General features: G+C 43.9%; 1 protein-coding gene across 2 annotated transcripts; it reads left to right on the forward strand.

Moving 5' to 3' along the window:
- Positions 1–126: 126 nt before the first annotated feature.
- Positions 127–16,572, forward strand: rnf217 (ring finger protein 217). Of its 2 annotated transcripts, none has more exons than XM_084952352.1 (7): positions 127–1,283; positions 5,879–6,100; positions 7,113–7,277; positions 8,095–8,192; positions 8,279–8,385; positions 10,656–10,727; positions 12,198–16,572. In XM_084952352.1, exons 1-7 carry the CDS (start codon positions 315–317, stop codon positions 12,278–12,280), a joined length of 1,716 nt encoding a protein of 571 aa, XP_084808478.1. In that variant the 5' UTR covers positions 127–314; the 3' UTR covers positions 12,281–16,572. The 2 variants fall into 2 exon arrangements, with proteins under 2 accessions (XP_084808478.1, XP_084808479.1); XM_084952353.1 differs by having other exon boundaries at positions 128–1,283; positions 8,282–8,385.
- Positions 16,573–16,578: the final 6 nt, after the last annotated feature.

Raw genomic sequence — 16,578 nt, forward strand, 5'->3', positions numbered from 1 at the left:
TGTTTGACGCCCATGTACAGAGGCCTAGGACAAAAACACAAAATAGCCAGTGGGCCAGCCCTTCTGGCTCCTCTTCCTCACACTTAGCACCGGGAGCACTGTTTTTATTTGGTGGCATAGATTAAAGGGGAGTTAGGCTCTCTCCGATCTCCACCACTAGGCTTTCCATCGGCCTATCGCTGCTCTCCTGCACGCTTACGAGGACACCCGGAAGCAGCGACCTGACTGCTTTGTTTTGTTTTGGTAGTGGGAGTTGGGTGAGAGGCAGACAGACGAGCAGGCGGCGGTACGCATGGGAGAGAGCCGCTCTCTAAATGGGGAGAGCTAAATCGGGAATGGAAAATGACGGCCCGATAGCTGACGCCTGTAAAATGCCGAGTTTCATCAGCGGCATCGAGGAGGGGAGGGTGAAATTGTCCCGCAACCTGCCGACACAAACTTCCCTCACGGACGGTAAAGTTGAGCGGACGCTCGGAGATTTGAGCCGACGTGTCACCAGGTCAAACTCCCGGCTATCGCTGGACGAAAGCGACAGGGACCCGGGGGGGAAGGATGCGGAGGGCAACAACAACAACAACTGCAACGGCGGAGGGAGAGCGAGGAGGAGGGCGAGCGCTGTCGACATCCTGAGGAAGAATTTCGGGGATTCAAAATCTCCCTCTTTCCGTCTAAACAGAGGCAGTCGGATGCAGTGCGGAGCCGAGCTTGAAAACCACGAAGGAAGCTTTAACGACACTCAAGATTATGTACCTGATTGTAGCGGGTCTACAAAGTCGGACGTAGAAACGGGCGAAGCCGAGGTGGAAAACGAACCAACCTCGAGCGAGTTACCGAGTTTGGGTGTTCGGGCAGTTGAATTGTTAACCGTTACAGGTCAGCGCCATCATACGTGTGATAACAGCGGCAGCACGGCCACTCCGGAGGGGTCTGTCAGTGCCAAAGAGCACGTCTACTGCACCGTTTACTGCATTGCCAATGACAGCCATGGAAAAGACGCCGAAATCACGGACCGCTCCGATGACACGGTCGCAGCAGACGCGTCAGAACGGGACTTGGAGACTGGGCAGGATGCGGGTTCGAGTCTCGAGCCGCAACCGTACACAGTGGACGACCTGGTGGATCCTTTCGGGGACTTGTCCCACCGGCTGTCCGCGGAGCAGGCCGGCGCCGAGGGTGCGATGCAGAGTTGCCGGGTGTGCATGGAAGAGAAAACCATCGCACCCCTGCCCTGCTGCAGGAAGGCCGTGTGTGACGAGTGTCTGAAACTCTACGTCAGCTCCCAGGTTGGTTGGGTTAGGGATCAGTGGGGGGTATCTCAGTGAAAACAAAAGGGGCCTGTCCCAGAAGCAGGCCTCGCTGGGTCAGTCAGCAGCAGCTGGCCGAGGTGTCCTTGAGCAGCAGCAGTAACTTTGCAGTCTTCTCCGTCACACTTTTCTTGTGCTATATTTGGCATTTTATCCACATTTAGAAGCACGGGCTTGGCTTTCGAGCATACCAGGTGGTGACACCCAACCCCACGTGTTTCGCATGCATCCAAAAAGATCCACGTTAAGGGTTAATTAACGAGTGAGTGCGAGAATCTACAGGTCTTCTTGTCTTGTGATGAGTACTTTTTCGGTGAATCTGGGTCACAGACGCATGCCACACCAAAATTGGGACCTGGCAGCGGTGGTTTTCACAATAGAGGACTTTGTGAGAGCTCTTTGGCTTATTCAGCGTCTTTCTCTCAGGCTTTTTAAGAAGGATCCCACCTTCAGATAGAAGACCTTTATTCTTATATGCATTAGTATGTCCAGTTGCATCCCAAAGGGGCACAAAGTGTGGGATCATCCCCTTCTGGGTTGATTCCTACATTCCCAGAATGCCTTTTGGTATCTGGAGGAATAAGATGGATAAAAACAGCTGCAGCAGTCAACACAGAGGCAACAACGTCATAGTTGAAGAATGAGTTCTTCCACTATAATAAATATCAGTGTGGAGTCTCTGTTGCTTTATGCTGATCCATTAAGAAAATTAATAATTGATAGATTGATTACTCTCCAGTATAAACAGCTATCAGACTGCAGCACGAGGCACATTGCTGCTTCCTACCAGGCCTGCACGATGTGAGGAAGCTCTGCAGTGTTCAGTAACAGTGGTCAGCGCTGCGATGACTGTGTGACCTGCGATAAATAAGCGAATATAAAATTGTGCGTATTAGCAGTTATTTTCTGCTTTAATAGCTCCACTGCTAACACAGACTAGTCCACTGAACAGAGAAATTAAATAACAGTTTATTGTACATGTTCATGTTGCACTGACAGTAAAATTACAATTTGCCAGTCAGCGATGCTTTCTACTAGAGATAAAGTGTTTCAGGATGGATTTTCTGCCTTCTTCTGGCTTCTTCATCAGACTGTTCCGGTCAGCAGTCTTTCAGTCATAATCCCTGTTTCTTTTACAGCCCAGGGAGGAGCTGCACTCTCATCTCCTTGCTACTGTTGCTAAGATTGGCTTTAATCTGTGTAGATAACACACTTTTTTATCAGTCATTGAGGCTCATTTTTATCTGCAGTTGCCTTGCTTTGATAACAGGGCCTGGGATCTTGGTCAGGCTTTGCAGGATGGATGGATGTTGCACTGAACCGCTGCCAGCCGTGTTGTTATAACAGTTGTTATAACAGGGATTAAACCTGCAACTTTCCTGTTGTGCTAAATAAAGACCTAATGAAATCTAGGCAGTGTAATCGCTTTCATTTCCAAGGTTGTATCAGGACATTAGCATGTTCTTAAATGAACACCAGCACATGATATATTACACTGTGTCATCATTTATATAACAAAAATTAAGCCAAAAGGCAGAAGCAGTGTGTGAAAAGCTGAGTATCGTACGTGATTCAGTGGAGTCACCTTTAGCGGCAGTAAGTTGAAGTGTTTGTTTTCTGTGTGTCTCACATGATTGTGGAGGAATTTTCAGCCCGTTGGTCTTTACAATGGTCATTTCAATCAGGTTGAGGTCTGGACTTTGGCTGGGCCATTGCAACACATTGATTCTTTTCTTTTTCGGTCATCATGCTGTAGATTTGCTGCTCTACTTGAGATCATTGTCTTGTTGGTGATCCAGTTTGAGCCAAGCTTCAGCTGTTGCACTGATGGTCTCACATTTCACTCTAGAATACTTTGGTGTACAGAGGAGTTCATGGTTGACTCAAATCATCAGCCCTCCATCATCAGTTGTAATGAGGTGCTGAGGCTGTGTTGGGTTTTTGAGAAAATGTGGCACGTTAGAGTCTGAGAAGTTGAACTTGTTTTTTGTTTTTGTTTTGGAGGGTCTAACGTTGAGGTGAATGCGCTGCATCATCCACTCCTGGAAAAAATCTCTTCAACATTTTACATGTTTAGTCTTTCTCAGTGTGGGATGATGGGTTCCAGATTGTTTGGAAATGGCCTTATAACCTTTTCCAGGCTAACGGGCAGCAGTAGTTGCTCCTCTGAGATCATTACTGATGCATGTTAAGACACAGCTGAATGCTTCAGACCAGCAAACTGCCAGAACCTCTGCTTTCATAGAGCTGCTCACACTTCCTAAAGATCCATTAATGAGGTTCATTTGATTACCAGCACCTGGTTGCTACTTACCCGCTTAGACGTATGATAGAAGCAGTATGGGTCTATTTAGTTTTTCATACACTGCTTCTCAATTTTGGCTTAGTGTTATTAAACAAATAGTGACGAGAGGTTTCATGAGGTCAGATTAACTATGGGAAAACCCTATGAGCCAAAACCTCAGGCTTCACATTGCCCATAACAGTAAGTTCTAGACATTATTTTGTACTCTTTGCTCTGTATGATGTCAGCAAAAGTGGAAATCCCTAATCGATCATCTCAGGGACACATCCACCCATCTGCTCTTCAAATGTTCAGTTTAGCAGAGGCAGGCACTCAGCTGAAAGTCGGCTTAAAGGGAACAGGAAGAGAGCGCTAAAACAGCTAGTTTCATACAGTTGATAAGCTGGCTGAACCTGTGAGACACATTATTTTACTGTGAATTCGATTCAGCTTTATTTCTATAGCACCAATTCACAACAACAGCCACGTCAAGGGAGTTTATATTGTAAGGTAGAGACCTGACAATAATACAGAGAGTACCCCAACAAGCAAATAACCCCCTTTGAGCAAGCACTTGGTGACAGTGGGAAGGAAAAACTCCCTTTTAACAGGAAGAAACCTCTGGCAGAATTAGGCTAAGGAAGGAGCAGCCATCTGCCTTGACTGGTTGGGTATGAGGGAAGGGGGACAGGGCTGTGAATCGTGCAAAGCTACCCTAGTAGAGTGCAGAATACAAATACTGAATCACAGATTGCCAAACACAGGTCCCCTTTAAAGCCTCCTACATTCCTAAACACTTACTACCAGTTGTTTTACTTTAAGGCAGCATGATTTCATTTTGGTCCACGTCATGCTGACATCATCTGCTGCTCTTACGAATCTGTTATTCAAAGCTGGATGTAACCCAATGCTGTTAGTTTACAACCCAGCCTCAGTCAGCTAGTTTTCAAATACGTGCAGCACGTGGCAGTTTACGTGCTCGGACTGGCTCAGGTAGGTGAACGGTTCACTGCTTATGTGGTAAACTCAGGTTTCTGGTTCTATTTGATTATGTTTTCACTCAAGACATTAAAACCACAGAACAAAGTCACCTGTATTTTCAGCAGACCGCACTCTGTGACACGTGGAGGTGAGAAATAACCTGTCCAACCAGTCTGTGCTGGTCATCCCTGCGCTGCTGTTGTAGCAACAATATCAATATAGCTTTGGATGATATATGCTAACTTTATATGCAATATTGGGTTTTTGGGGGGTGGGTGATATGGGTGTGACACCATCAGAAGTTGACGCTATTGTACTTTGTTTTCGGCCTGCCATTTCTCACACACACACACACAAAGGGAGAAAAGACCTGATCATGTGTCAGTATAACAGGTCTCGCAGGGTTTGATGGATTTAATGTGTTGAGGAGACAGAGAGAGAGAAAAATGAGGAAATGAAAGATGAATGGAACTAGAGAAGAAGATCAGCCCTAGCTGGGAGGAAGCACATTGAAAAAAGTTTGAAACGAAAGATGGTAAAAGAATAGGAGGCAATATTTCCAGTGGGATTTGAGTTGTCTCTAATCCTGCCCGTGACATTTACTGCATCACATACTGCATTATAGGTAGGGTTAGATGACATGAGTTTGTGTTTGCCGGACATTGGCACGTAGCACTGTAAAGGCTAAATTAATGACTCATGATAATAACAGATTGTGAAATTTCCAGGATTACATGTCAGCCTCCTGAAATCGCTTAGTCAGAGAGTCAAAATATCCGGCTTTATCTTTGAAAGCCTTTTGGTGAGCAGGTTTGTTTACCTTAGCCTCACACGCCTTCAAGAGAAGTCTAAATAAAAGAGTGCACTTCTTCCAGAGTGCGTGACCTTATGGTTAGTTAGTGTTTTACTGGATCACCAGACTGTGGTTCAGTTCCACTCAGAGTTACCAAGTTCCAGGCACTCACGCCGCACTAATGTGCCCGCGTGCACACGCTTTGTCGTAGATTAACCTCCAGCGGCTGCACGACCTCCCTCTGCCCCTCAGTCCTTCTGGTCTTTGGTGAATTATTTACCATCTCTCATCAGTGGTGTAAATATATTCAGCATGTAGATTTGGGCCAGAGAAACACACCATGACAAACCGCCGAGTGGTGACACACGTTTTATGAAGCTTACCGATTTCTTTGTGGAGCCTTTGACAGGTTTATCAGTAACATTTAAAAGTAGAACACCCTCCTCTGAGCCTCTGCGTGCATTAAAAGCAGCTTTTTCCACAATGCCATGTCATCTGTCTGTGTTCTTTCCCCAGGTGCGAGTGGGGAAAGCTCTTATCAGCTGTCCGATCACGGAGTGTAGTGGCAACCTGGAGGAAGGACTGGTGATTTCCCATTTGACCAAAGAGGAGGTGGCAAAATATCGTTACTTCTTGGAGCTGAGTCAGCTGGATTCGAGCACAAAGCCCTGCCCCCAGTGCAGTCAGTTCACTTCTCTCAAGACGCACACCCCCAACCGCTCCGAGCACAAGTATAAAGTAAGTTGACGTGCCGGCGTTGACAGTTGCCGTAATGTTGTACAGTAAAAAGGGATGCTCGCAGTGAGTCGCAGTGAGCTGTGTGATTTAAAAAGAAGTGCCTCGTGCCGCTGGTGTGTGCACTAGGCAACAAAAGCAGAGCTGGGGTAAAAGTAATTGCTTTGGTTAACTGCGAGTGGATCAAATGAGATCCCAAGCCTTTATTCACGTCAAGAGCAACAAAGACCAGGGTCCCCTATTGATGTATGATTTTATTTGTTCAACCGAAACCACATCCATAGTTCACATCTGCACAGAGATATTTGCTGCTTATCGTTTCCCATCTCTCTTCCCCCATTCCCTGTCATCTCCCTACTGGCAAACTCTTATATTTAAGAATAAAATGCCTCACAATCCTGGGGAAAAAAAACAGGCAAATTCAAATACCTAAAGGTCTTAAATAATACTTTTGTGTGATTTGTGTTTATTTGTGTATTATAATGTCAGATGCTCTTATGAAATTGGGCAGAGTTTTAAAATAATAAGGTAATCAGTGGGAAGTAACACCTAAGTTTGGTTTCCAGTCTGTGCCTATCTGACATCAGCTCAGCACATATTTTCCTCTTGTAGTCATCTGTTACACAGCTGGAGGTGTGGGTTTGGGTGAGCCCTTGGCGAGAAGGCGGAGCTTAAAAGCAGCAGGTTCTGTTTGCTGAAGCCAGGCGAGGGGGAACCAATCAAAAGGGCCTTTCAGGAGTTCAAGGCTTAAGGAGACAGGAACTAAAAGATCAGATCGGTTGGAAAATAGATAAACCTGGGATTTCATTAAGGGTCATGTGTATATATGAATATAAATAACTGGCTACTAAAATAATGCATTTTGGTTTAAGGATTAATAGCCTGTACTAAATCTGCACCTCTGCTCAAAAGTAACACATTCAATGTGATTGGTCAAACTGCAGTTGTCCATTTTTAAGGCTAAGCACGTTGGTTATTTGTGGGTAAACATGTCTGTCTTCTGTCTCCACTGCAGATCCAGTGTAGCAATTGCCAGTTTGTGTGGTGCTTTAAATGCCACGCACCTTGGCACGACGGGCTCAAATGCCGCGACTACAGGAAAGGAGACAAGCTGCTACGTACCTGGGCGAGCGTCATTGAGCACGGACAGAGAAACGCCCAGAAATGCCCCAAGTGCAAGGTGAGACACTGATGAACGATACACGCCACAAGCTTTTAGTTTCCAACATTTTGAGAAGAGGACTCCTGAAAGCAGCCACAGTGTCTGTAAACAGAAAGGGATTTGACTGATGGAGGGTGTTATCGGTGTAGATGAATGAATCAATGAAGGTTAAGAAGCATTGAAGCAGTTGTAGATGATGGATGGAGCGCTGTAGAGAACAGGATGGATGCACAGATGTAAAAAAAAAAAAAAAAAAAAAAGCGTGTGTGGCAGCGGCAGTCCATAACTGGTGAGCACGCTGAAAAATGATGGCCATGTGTGCTGCACAAAACCATATCTGGTAGACTCACTGGCATCTCCCTGCTAGCCATAATACCAGCCTGGTCTTATCGTGCAGTCTCATTACGACCAAGTTGGTCTACGCAATATCTAATTTGACTGTCAGATGACTAAAGGGAGACATAAATTAAGCTAATTACCAGTATATGGGAACTGTTTGCTCACAGCAGTAAACACTTTCCATCTGTGTTTGTCACACTGCTGCTCCATGACTCTGGAAGCAGGAAGAGGAGCTCATGTTTGATGAAGACAGCAGATTGGTGTCAAGTAAAAGAAGCTGCTCAAAGCTAGTTATTGCTGAGGTTATAGAAAGTCTGCTCCCTGATGCGTACTGCTGATGTACTGTACTACTGCGGATGCTGTTAGATGCTTATAGTGTACAGCTCGAAACCGAACGAGACTTCAGGTATCGCACTGAAGCGATAGTGGATAAGCTGCACTATTGAGATTCTATTAATGTTACATCACCTCTCTTTGTTTTAATCTTCGTCTGTAGATTCATATTCAGCGTACGGAGGGATGCGATCATATGACCTGTGTGCAGTGCAACACCAACTTCTGTTACCGCTGCGGAGAGCGCTACAGACACCTGAGGTGTGTTGTGCTCCACTTTCTTCATTCTGGCTGCTTTGTCCGCCCATCTCTTCTCTCCGATTTCATCTTTCGCTTCATTTTGCCAGCAGATTTTTTGGGGACCACACATCCAACCTTAGTGTGTTTGGCTGCAAGTATCGCTATCTCCCCGATAAACCTCATCTGAGACGGCTAATTAGAGGCTCTGTCTGTGGTAAGTTGCTGCGTGTAATTGATAAAGAGCTGTTTTCATAGCATGTTTGCTCTTTTCAGCTATAGTGAGCTTTATGCTAACACAGCTGCATGTCTACAACTAGGAGTGGCGCGTTATGGCAGTTACCGTGTGTTCTGCCACAGATTTAAACAACAGAGCTGTTTGCTCAAGCTGTGATGAGAGTGAACTCTGGTCACTGGCCTTGTCACACAACAGTAGTGTCAGACTAGGACAATGTCCTCTGCTCGTTACACAAGTGTGTGCAAGACAAGTAACAGACACCTTACACCCAGAAAACTCAGGGGAAGTACTGTATGTGTGCTTGACTGCACCGTGCCCCAATTTTCTACTTTTAAGTAATGTGTTGATGCTTTGGACAGTTGGACAGTGCTTTTGAAATTACAGAGAACCAGTGCATTCCCTGAAAGTTTCAAGAATATTATTGGAAATGATTTCTTTTCCCTCATATGTACAGCACAAGGTTTCATTTAGCTGTTGTGTCCAAGTTTCAAATGTCAAGCTGTTGAAGTATTTGGAGGTAGTCCTCCTCCTTTATTATCCCATGCACTTTGTGCAGTGTATGGAGTGCCAGTGCAGCTGCTACCACCACGTGCTTTACTCCTGTTATCATACCTCCTGTAATTGAGGCAAAATAACTCACTCTTTGTTTTGTCTGATCATCAAACTTTTCTCCAGAAGGCACTTGTCCTTGTAGCTGTAAATTTCAGTCGAGTTTGAAAGTGTCAATTTTGAAGCAGGGCCTTAACTTTTGGAAAGCATCCTCTCAGTTCCTGGTGATGTAAAACTTCACTGTGGACAGTTACCTGTTTATGGCAGGGTTGAGCCTTGATGGTTCCTGAACATCCTAACCAATCCCCTCTCATCTGAGGGTGACAGTTTGGGTCTTCAAAGTGGCACAAATGCTTGTACTGAAAGTATAGTTGTTTGAACCAATCTGGAGTTGTTTTTGGCCTCTTGTTAGAAAATTAAGGTGTGTTTTCATCCACAGATAAGTCTCCATTTTGAAACACAGTATGACCGAGATTTACAAAATACGCTTAATTTTTATTTTGGTGTGACCTGAAATGAGTGATTGAGCCTGTAAATTCAATCAGGGTTAGTGTTAGGTGCCTTTAAGTTGCAGTCTTTTTAATGGCCAGCAGGGGCCGACTCCTGTGGCTGCACAAAGATCTTTGGTTGTAAAGAAGTGTGTGGACAAACAGCCCTCGCCTGCTGTTTCTCTGTGACCTCAGTCTTCACACTCCTGTTGACTTTATCATCATCATCATCATCATCACCTTTATTTATGGTCTAAGTTGTTACTTTCAGGTCATACTGAACAAAACACGCAGTCCATTTTGTAAATTATGGTCATTCTGAGAGTCAGAAAGGAGGATGATCCAGGCTATGCACATTTGCTAAGGACTTGTTGATCACAAGTCAGCTTCACAGTCAGATCGGCGCCTTGAAACCACAGCGAAGACGCGAAGACTGAAGCTTTATAACTGTCTATGGGCTGCACTGAAGCAGGAAGAATTAGTAGGGATACTCCTTACCACGTTCAGCATCCTGTCTTAGTGTTTTAGAGTGACTGCTAAGAAGTATTAAACACAGAGAAGAATAGAGGTATTTGTACTTTTAACAGTTTGAAGGTATTTCAGTCTGGATCAGAGTGGTGGAACAGCCAGAATTAAGCAGACTTGCCATCCCTAAAGCTCCACTGCTTGCATCACTTTAATGAAAAAGCCTTTCGTGGGGGCTCCTGCACTTAGAAACCAGATTCTCTTGTTTCTAAGTGATTGACGTGAATTCACCACCCAATGACAACAGAAGTGAACATATCCACATCTACCTCTGTACTTCATTCGTGAGATTCCTGATGAAGCATGATTAGAATCACATATCAGATGTTCATTCTTATTATCCATTCACGGTTATCAAAAACATGCAATCCCCTCTGATAGCTCTCTTTCACTCTGCTCTCAGCGACAGCTTCAGCTCGTTATGTCAGCAGGGTGCCCGTGAACCGGGAGCTAATTTGTCGCTTAACACGAGCCACTGGCCCATTACAGCGCTCATAACTGCTCTCGTGCCATGCACTGCTAGCGGCAAAGATGTAGCATTTAATAAAGAACATTACACTGCGGATGGAGTAATTTGTAGTTACAGTAACTTCCATCCCGCAGCTATTCACCGATGACCAAATGTCGCAATTTATGAAGAGAAAAAAAATGACAATCATCTTTTCCTCTGCCTGTGTCTCTCTGCAGCCTCTAAGGTGCTGATAGCTCCTGTGGTCATTCTGCTGGTCGTGGTGCTCGGAGCTCTCGCGCTGGTGATAGGTAACATATTACAAACACACATGAGCTCTAATCTGCTTCGGTGAGAGCAGTCAACACTTATCAGCGAGATGGTTCGCCTCGTTGTTTTCCTCCAGGCTGCTAAGGAGCTCTCTTATCATCTGTTTTCGGTCATGGGCATCTTTTTATTTTCTGTAAAAGTTCACTTTTTGTGTTCAAAAAGGACAAAGCTGTTGATCCAGAGAAACACTATAATGGAGTAACTATTGCTTCGTGGAAGGACAGGACTGTGCAAGTGTTGAGTCACCCCTAATTTCTTTGTATTTGGCTTCCAATGAACAAAGCTTTCTAGTAACTTTTTAAGGTGATTTTGAGCATCAGTTCTCTGGGCTTTCTGAAGGTTGTCTTAGGACATTGGCTGCTTCTTCACTCTTTTTCAGTCCAGTCCCCGTACCTGACCTGAAGCTTAAAAATATAACTAACACAAAGGATGAACTAGTGTTGTGTCTACACATAAGAGACAACCTAGCAATGGACCAATTTCAGTTTTATCTTTAAAATTTGCACTTTGTTATAGCAAAAACATATCATTTGTTCCTATTTTTTTTAGATAAGAAAGATAAGGCAGTTTCACAGGTATGAAATAATATTTTTGCACCAGCAAAGTGATTCCCAAAGAGATTTTAGCTGGAAGTTGTGCCCCTAAAGATTTGAGGGAGACGAGATTTACAGCGGATGAACAGTAACTTAAGAAATAGCTAGAAATTCAACACAGACCTGACAAGAGGGACCCGAGAGATGCATCTCCCCTTCAGAATTTTTTTTCACTGAAGCCTCATCTTCATTTTGCAGCATGAAAATGATCCCAAACACACTGCCAATGCGGTAAAAACATATCTGGATTTAAAGAAAAAGCACACAGTGGAACACTATCAGTCATGGAACAAAAGTCAGCCAACATCAGCATAAGAGCTTTAAATGTCCTTCTAGAAGAACTATTCCTAAAGACTAGTTAAAGAAAGCTGCCTAAGAGAGTTCAGACTGTGTTGAAGAACAAAGGTGGTCATGCCAAATATTGACTTTAAAGCCCTTTAAGCTCCGTGTATGTTTGCAGGTTTTAATTCATTGCTCCAGTTTTCCCAGCAAAATATAAAGAAATGAGGAAGGTCAGGGGCTCAAGACTTGCACAGTGCTGTACATTTGCAGGAACATCCAGCTACAGACTAATCAGAATGCACTGTGAACTGCTCATGCCTCAGCTGACCTGTAGTTATTAGTGTAATTATTGTTAATCTGTTTCCTGCGTCTGTAAGTCCGACTGATGGTCCTCTGCGGACTGATAGGCATGATGGCGGGTTCATCTTTAATAGAATCAGTGTTGTGCTGCCGTCTCTCTCCGATGCCTTTCAGCTCCACATTTGTTTGCAGTGCTGCACAACAGAGAATATTTAATGCTTGTAGATAAGACAGCGGTTTGACCTCTCTTGCACTTTCTGCCTTTTCTGTTTGTAGGGTTGGTTGTTTTCCCGATTTATTACGTGTGCAAGAAGAGGAAGAAGCAGCAGCGCACCAGAGGCTCCGGACGATGGATCTGAAGCTCGTCCTTCTTTCCACGCAGACCTCACACACACACACACACACACACACACACACACACGGTTTGGAAAGACAACACCCGCACCTCCTCAGGGACAGACCTGCCAGCCTGAGTCATCACAAAACTCTTGAGATGAGCAACACAAACTAAACACTGGCAGTTAGGAAGGACCTCAGGTGGAATGATGTACCTAAATCTATAACGTGAGGCCTACATGAATGCACATCTTTACATCTGGATTATTGCTCTCAAGTGGGACTACTGCAAAATGAATGCTGGATATTTACGCAGAAGAGTAATTTAAAAAAAAAAAAAAAAAGCAACCCCACCCCCCCGATCAGCTGCTGTCTTGCACAGTGCTTGTCACATAGAGGATGTTAAATGTAGGAACTTCTGAGGACTTTCTTGGATACACTGCAGGAAGTTTAAATCAGTGCACATTTTCCACGAATGTCACACTTTTTATTTCATTATTTTAAAGGAGAACAACCATAAATCGCAGCTTAAACAGCTGCAGTTTGGTTTGCGCCCTTGCTTTCCTACCTGCGGTTAGTTTGACGCTGAGATGTAGGAATACTGTGGACACGAGGCTTTGATTGTGTCGGATACCGGTAATTATGAAGGTGCCAGAAATGCCGGCTGCACAGTGATAGCAGAGCCTCGCGGATGAAAAAGAAGGAAATACGTTTTTATTCATTTGCAAAGGTTGTTTTTGCCTCTGTTGGCTGGAGGAAAAAAGGGTGAGAAATGGAAATGAATTTGGAACAAGCATTGATATCAAGTTCTCACTGATGCAACGCAAGCTGGACCTCAACTTTTCCCAGCGTAGGTCAGATATTTGGAAAAATTTCCATCGCAGTTTGAGTATCTGGCAAACCGACAGCATGGACAATAATGTCAAAGGAAGGATGATACTTGACTATTCTGGGTAACAGCGACTGCCTCTCAAATTCTCGCTAGAAGGTTTGAAGATTGGATGTGTACCCAACCTTAAGAGTGACGTCTGGTGTTAAAGACCGCACACACACTAACACACACGAAAGTGAAACTTTGGAAGGCACTTTGGAGTTCTAACAAGCCTCTGTTGTTTTCTGTTATGGTTTTCCATCAAACCTTCATCCTGTCTGTCCCCGTCTCTCTTGCTGTCTTTTTGTCCCACCTCTCTGTCTGTCTGTCTGTCTGAGCTGATGCTGGTTTACACTCTCCCTCTCTGCATGGCATGTTGTTTCCAGTGAGCCTACATGCTGTATGCCAGTATCTGCATCATCAAAAAAACAGGAGCTGCTGTGCCAAAACAAAGCGCTGAATATGGCGGGATAGACGGTTTACCGTTTCCCTTTGTTATTTGTTTTGTTTTTATTGTTCTTTTAGACGTGAACTTTTGCAGGGGTGTCGATGAGGTGTAATGGAGTGTGCACAAGAAATGGGGATCAAAACAAGCTGTAGAAGTACGGTAGATAGTTGGAAAGTGCTCAGAAGACCAGAAACTGACTGAAAAGACAGAGAATAGAATGTAGAGTTAGGCCCGCGGTTTACCAAAGAGCTAAACAGGGTGTTATTGTTCTTAAGGTCATCCAGTTTATTTGGATGTCAGCTGTATGTGGATCAGTTTTGTGTTTTTTTTTTTTTTTTGTTTGTTTGTTTGAAGCTGTCTGCCTGCTTGACAGTTTGGATAGTGACAAAGCAGTTTTGATGCAAACCTCTGAATTCATTCGCACTGGCACGAGAGAGAGTGCGCACAGCGAGCGCTGCCAGGAAACGACAGATTTTTAAGAGCTTTAAAGGTCGCCACCTGGCAGCAGTCAGCCAGCTGCTCTCTCCACTTATCCTGTCACTCTTTTTGTTTTGTTTTTTTATATACCTTTGATGCCTCGTGATTGTCCTTTAACATCTTTTGTCCGTGCCGCTGCCCCGTGAGGTGTGACTGGACTCTGACCTCAGCTGTGAGTGGATGTGGAGAGGCGGGTGATTACAGTGCACAAAGCTCAATTGCTGCAGCAGCCACAGAGAAAAAGGAAGCATCCAAACCAATTGCGTTTTTTTTTTCTCCACACTTCTGATATGTGAAAATAGCACACATCTGCCCAGTGGTGCATTGTGGAAGTGAAAAAGGCTTCCAAATCAGTCCCAGACTTCTTTTTTTTTTCTTTTTCATGGAGTGGGGATGGGATTTTAAAGGAGACGCATTAAGAAAACCACAAAGAGACGACACGGTAGAGTGAGTAAATATGTGGAAGGCCAAGTGATGAGAGGTTCCAGGTGAAATGTCTCAATCTGAAAAGGCGGGAAGTTTGTGTCTGTGCATCCGTAGCAGTTGCCGTCGGAGCGAATATTACAGCACGTTTCATCACTGAAGCAGATGATTGGATGATTTGCAGTGCAATGCCATTAACTGGGATTTATCCCATGACCTGATCTCTTTTCTACATCCGGGAGTTAACACATACAACGTGTCAGCTGTAGGCGCAATATACATACACAGATTGTTACACACCCGATCTGAACAACCACAACAGGGTCACGATTCTGGGTTTGAATCTGCTCTCAGGAAGTTTGCTTTTCTCTTCACTGTAACCCAGAGACTCCCATCTCACCTGAGCTGTGCCACAGATATCCTCAACTGCACTCTAGAGTCGCAGCTCTTCCTGATGCCTGGAGCTTCAGGGATTAGAAACCCTGGTTTAAATTCCAGGAAGTAAAACCACTGTAGTGTCAAAAGAAGATCAAACTGTCTGGGTGCAGCCGCCACTGTCTGCACTCTGGTCACGGGTTAAACCTGTACATTACAATATGTATTAGTAAATCAGCAGCATGGAGGCGGATGTGCAATGAATGGGCCAAACTGAATGCTTTTAACATTTACTCACATGCATTTCATGCAGGCATGTTTCAGCTACACTGGTGTATTGAATTGCTGCTTGTTTTTTTTAAAGTTATTAAATGGTTGACAGAGAATATGACGGTTATGTCCTTTAGACTATTTCCATAGCATTTTCCTAAATTTCAATTTTTCTTTAATGGTTAGCTCGTAGGAAAAAAAAAGATGGCAAATTTGCCTTTTGTTTTTGTTTTTGGGTTTTTTTGTAAATACAGATAATTGAGGTCTTATGGGATGGTTCTTTTCCATGTCACATCAGGTTTTTACCCTTTTATACACATCTGTGTTGCATAACTCTGCCCAGTGCTAATGCCATGCAGAAATCCCATCTTTGTTGTTACTGTTGTTGTGTTACTATAGCCAGGAGCTCTTTGGTTAAAGCTGTAACCAGAAGCTGCTCTGTATATTCATTTAGTGACATTAGAGTTGTTTCAGGTCATGATTTTTTTCCCCTTGCTGGGAAGCATTGGCTGGTTGACACCCATGGTCTTTGTTTTGTTTTGTTTATATAACATTCCCGGTTTTATTGGCATAAATATGCAATGGTGCCTTCACATCAACAATAGATCAGATTACCAACTTTTTATTCAGGGTCCTGCAAATATTACAGACAAGGGTGCAGTCTTATCAGCCTGCTGTTGTGTTATTTATTAGAACAGTTAATAGAGCAGTACAACAGGCTTCTTGATGTAAAATAAATTTGTCTGAAACTACTGTTGAAGGAATATATATTTATGGATGTCTTACCCATACCACACAGAAGATATGCAGATGACTCAGTGTTTTCCTGCTAAAAATATGTTTTATAGCTTCAGATTAAACTAAACTTCTGAAATTTTATAAGTGCCACAATCCAGCGGGTTTCGCTACATCCCAAATACTCTTTGTACCTTTTTGCACAAGTTACTCTGTCACCATGTTTCCGACTCGCTCTTTGGATTAATTCAAGGAGGCTGTTGCACTCATCAGATGAATATAATTTAAGGCCAACATGGGACTAACCCTGTCTCGATGAAAGAGTTAATCACGCCAAAAAAAAAAAGATTTCAGCATTTCATTTCAGCATAAGTTTGACTCAGGACAAGTGATGTTGCAATATGGTGGTGTACTATCAGTAACATCGGGTTGGGTTTTCCCTATCTAGACATGCAAAGTTGTTGGAACGACAACAGCAGCAGGTTTATGTGTACACGCCACACAGTTATCCACGGGTATTTCTATTCAAGGAAATGTTAGAGACGCTTGATGAGTATGTTCCTTGTTTTCACCAGGAAAACCTTCTTCCACCTGCTGAAACATCTGCTGGTAATATTTGTTATTGTTGCTCACTTAGCCAGGCACAAACACTGTTTTCTCCTGAACATTTGCTTTATTAACGGAGAATAAAGTAAAGTAAGTCAAATGCCAAAATGCCCCGG

The sequence above is a fragment of the Perissodus microlepis genome, chromosome 15 (assembly GCF_051167445.1).
Source record: "Perissodus microlepis isolate ML-2025 ecotype Zambia chromosome 15, ASM5116744v1, whole genome shotgun sequence".
In the NCBI taxonomy this organism is placed as follows: domain Eukaryota; kingdom Metazoa; phylum Chordata; class Actinopteri; order Cichliformes; family Cichlidae; genus Perissodus; species Perissodus microlepis.

Coding starts and splice junctions, on each gene's coding strand:
- rnf217 (XM_084952352.1), top strand. CDS start 315: ATGGGGAGAGCTAAATCGGGAATGGAAAATGACGGCCCGATAGCTGAC. Junction 6,101..7,112: donor GCTCCGAGCACAAGTATAAA/GTAAGTTGACGT, acceptor TCTCCACTGCAG/ATCCAGTGTAGCAATTGCCA. Junction 8,193..8,278: donor GAGCGCTACAGACACCTGAG/GTGTGTTGTGCT, acceptor TCATTTTGCCAG/CAGATTTTTTGGGGACCACA.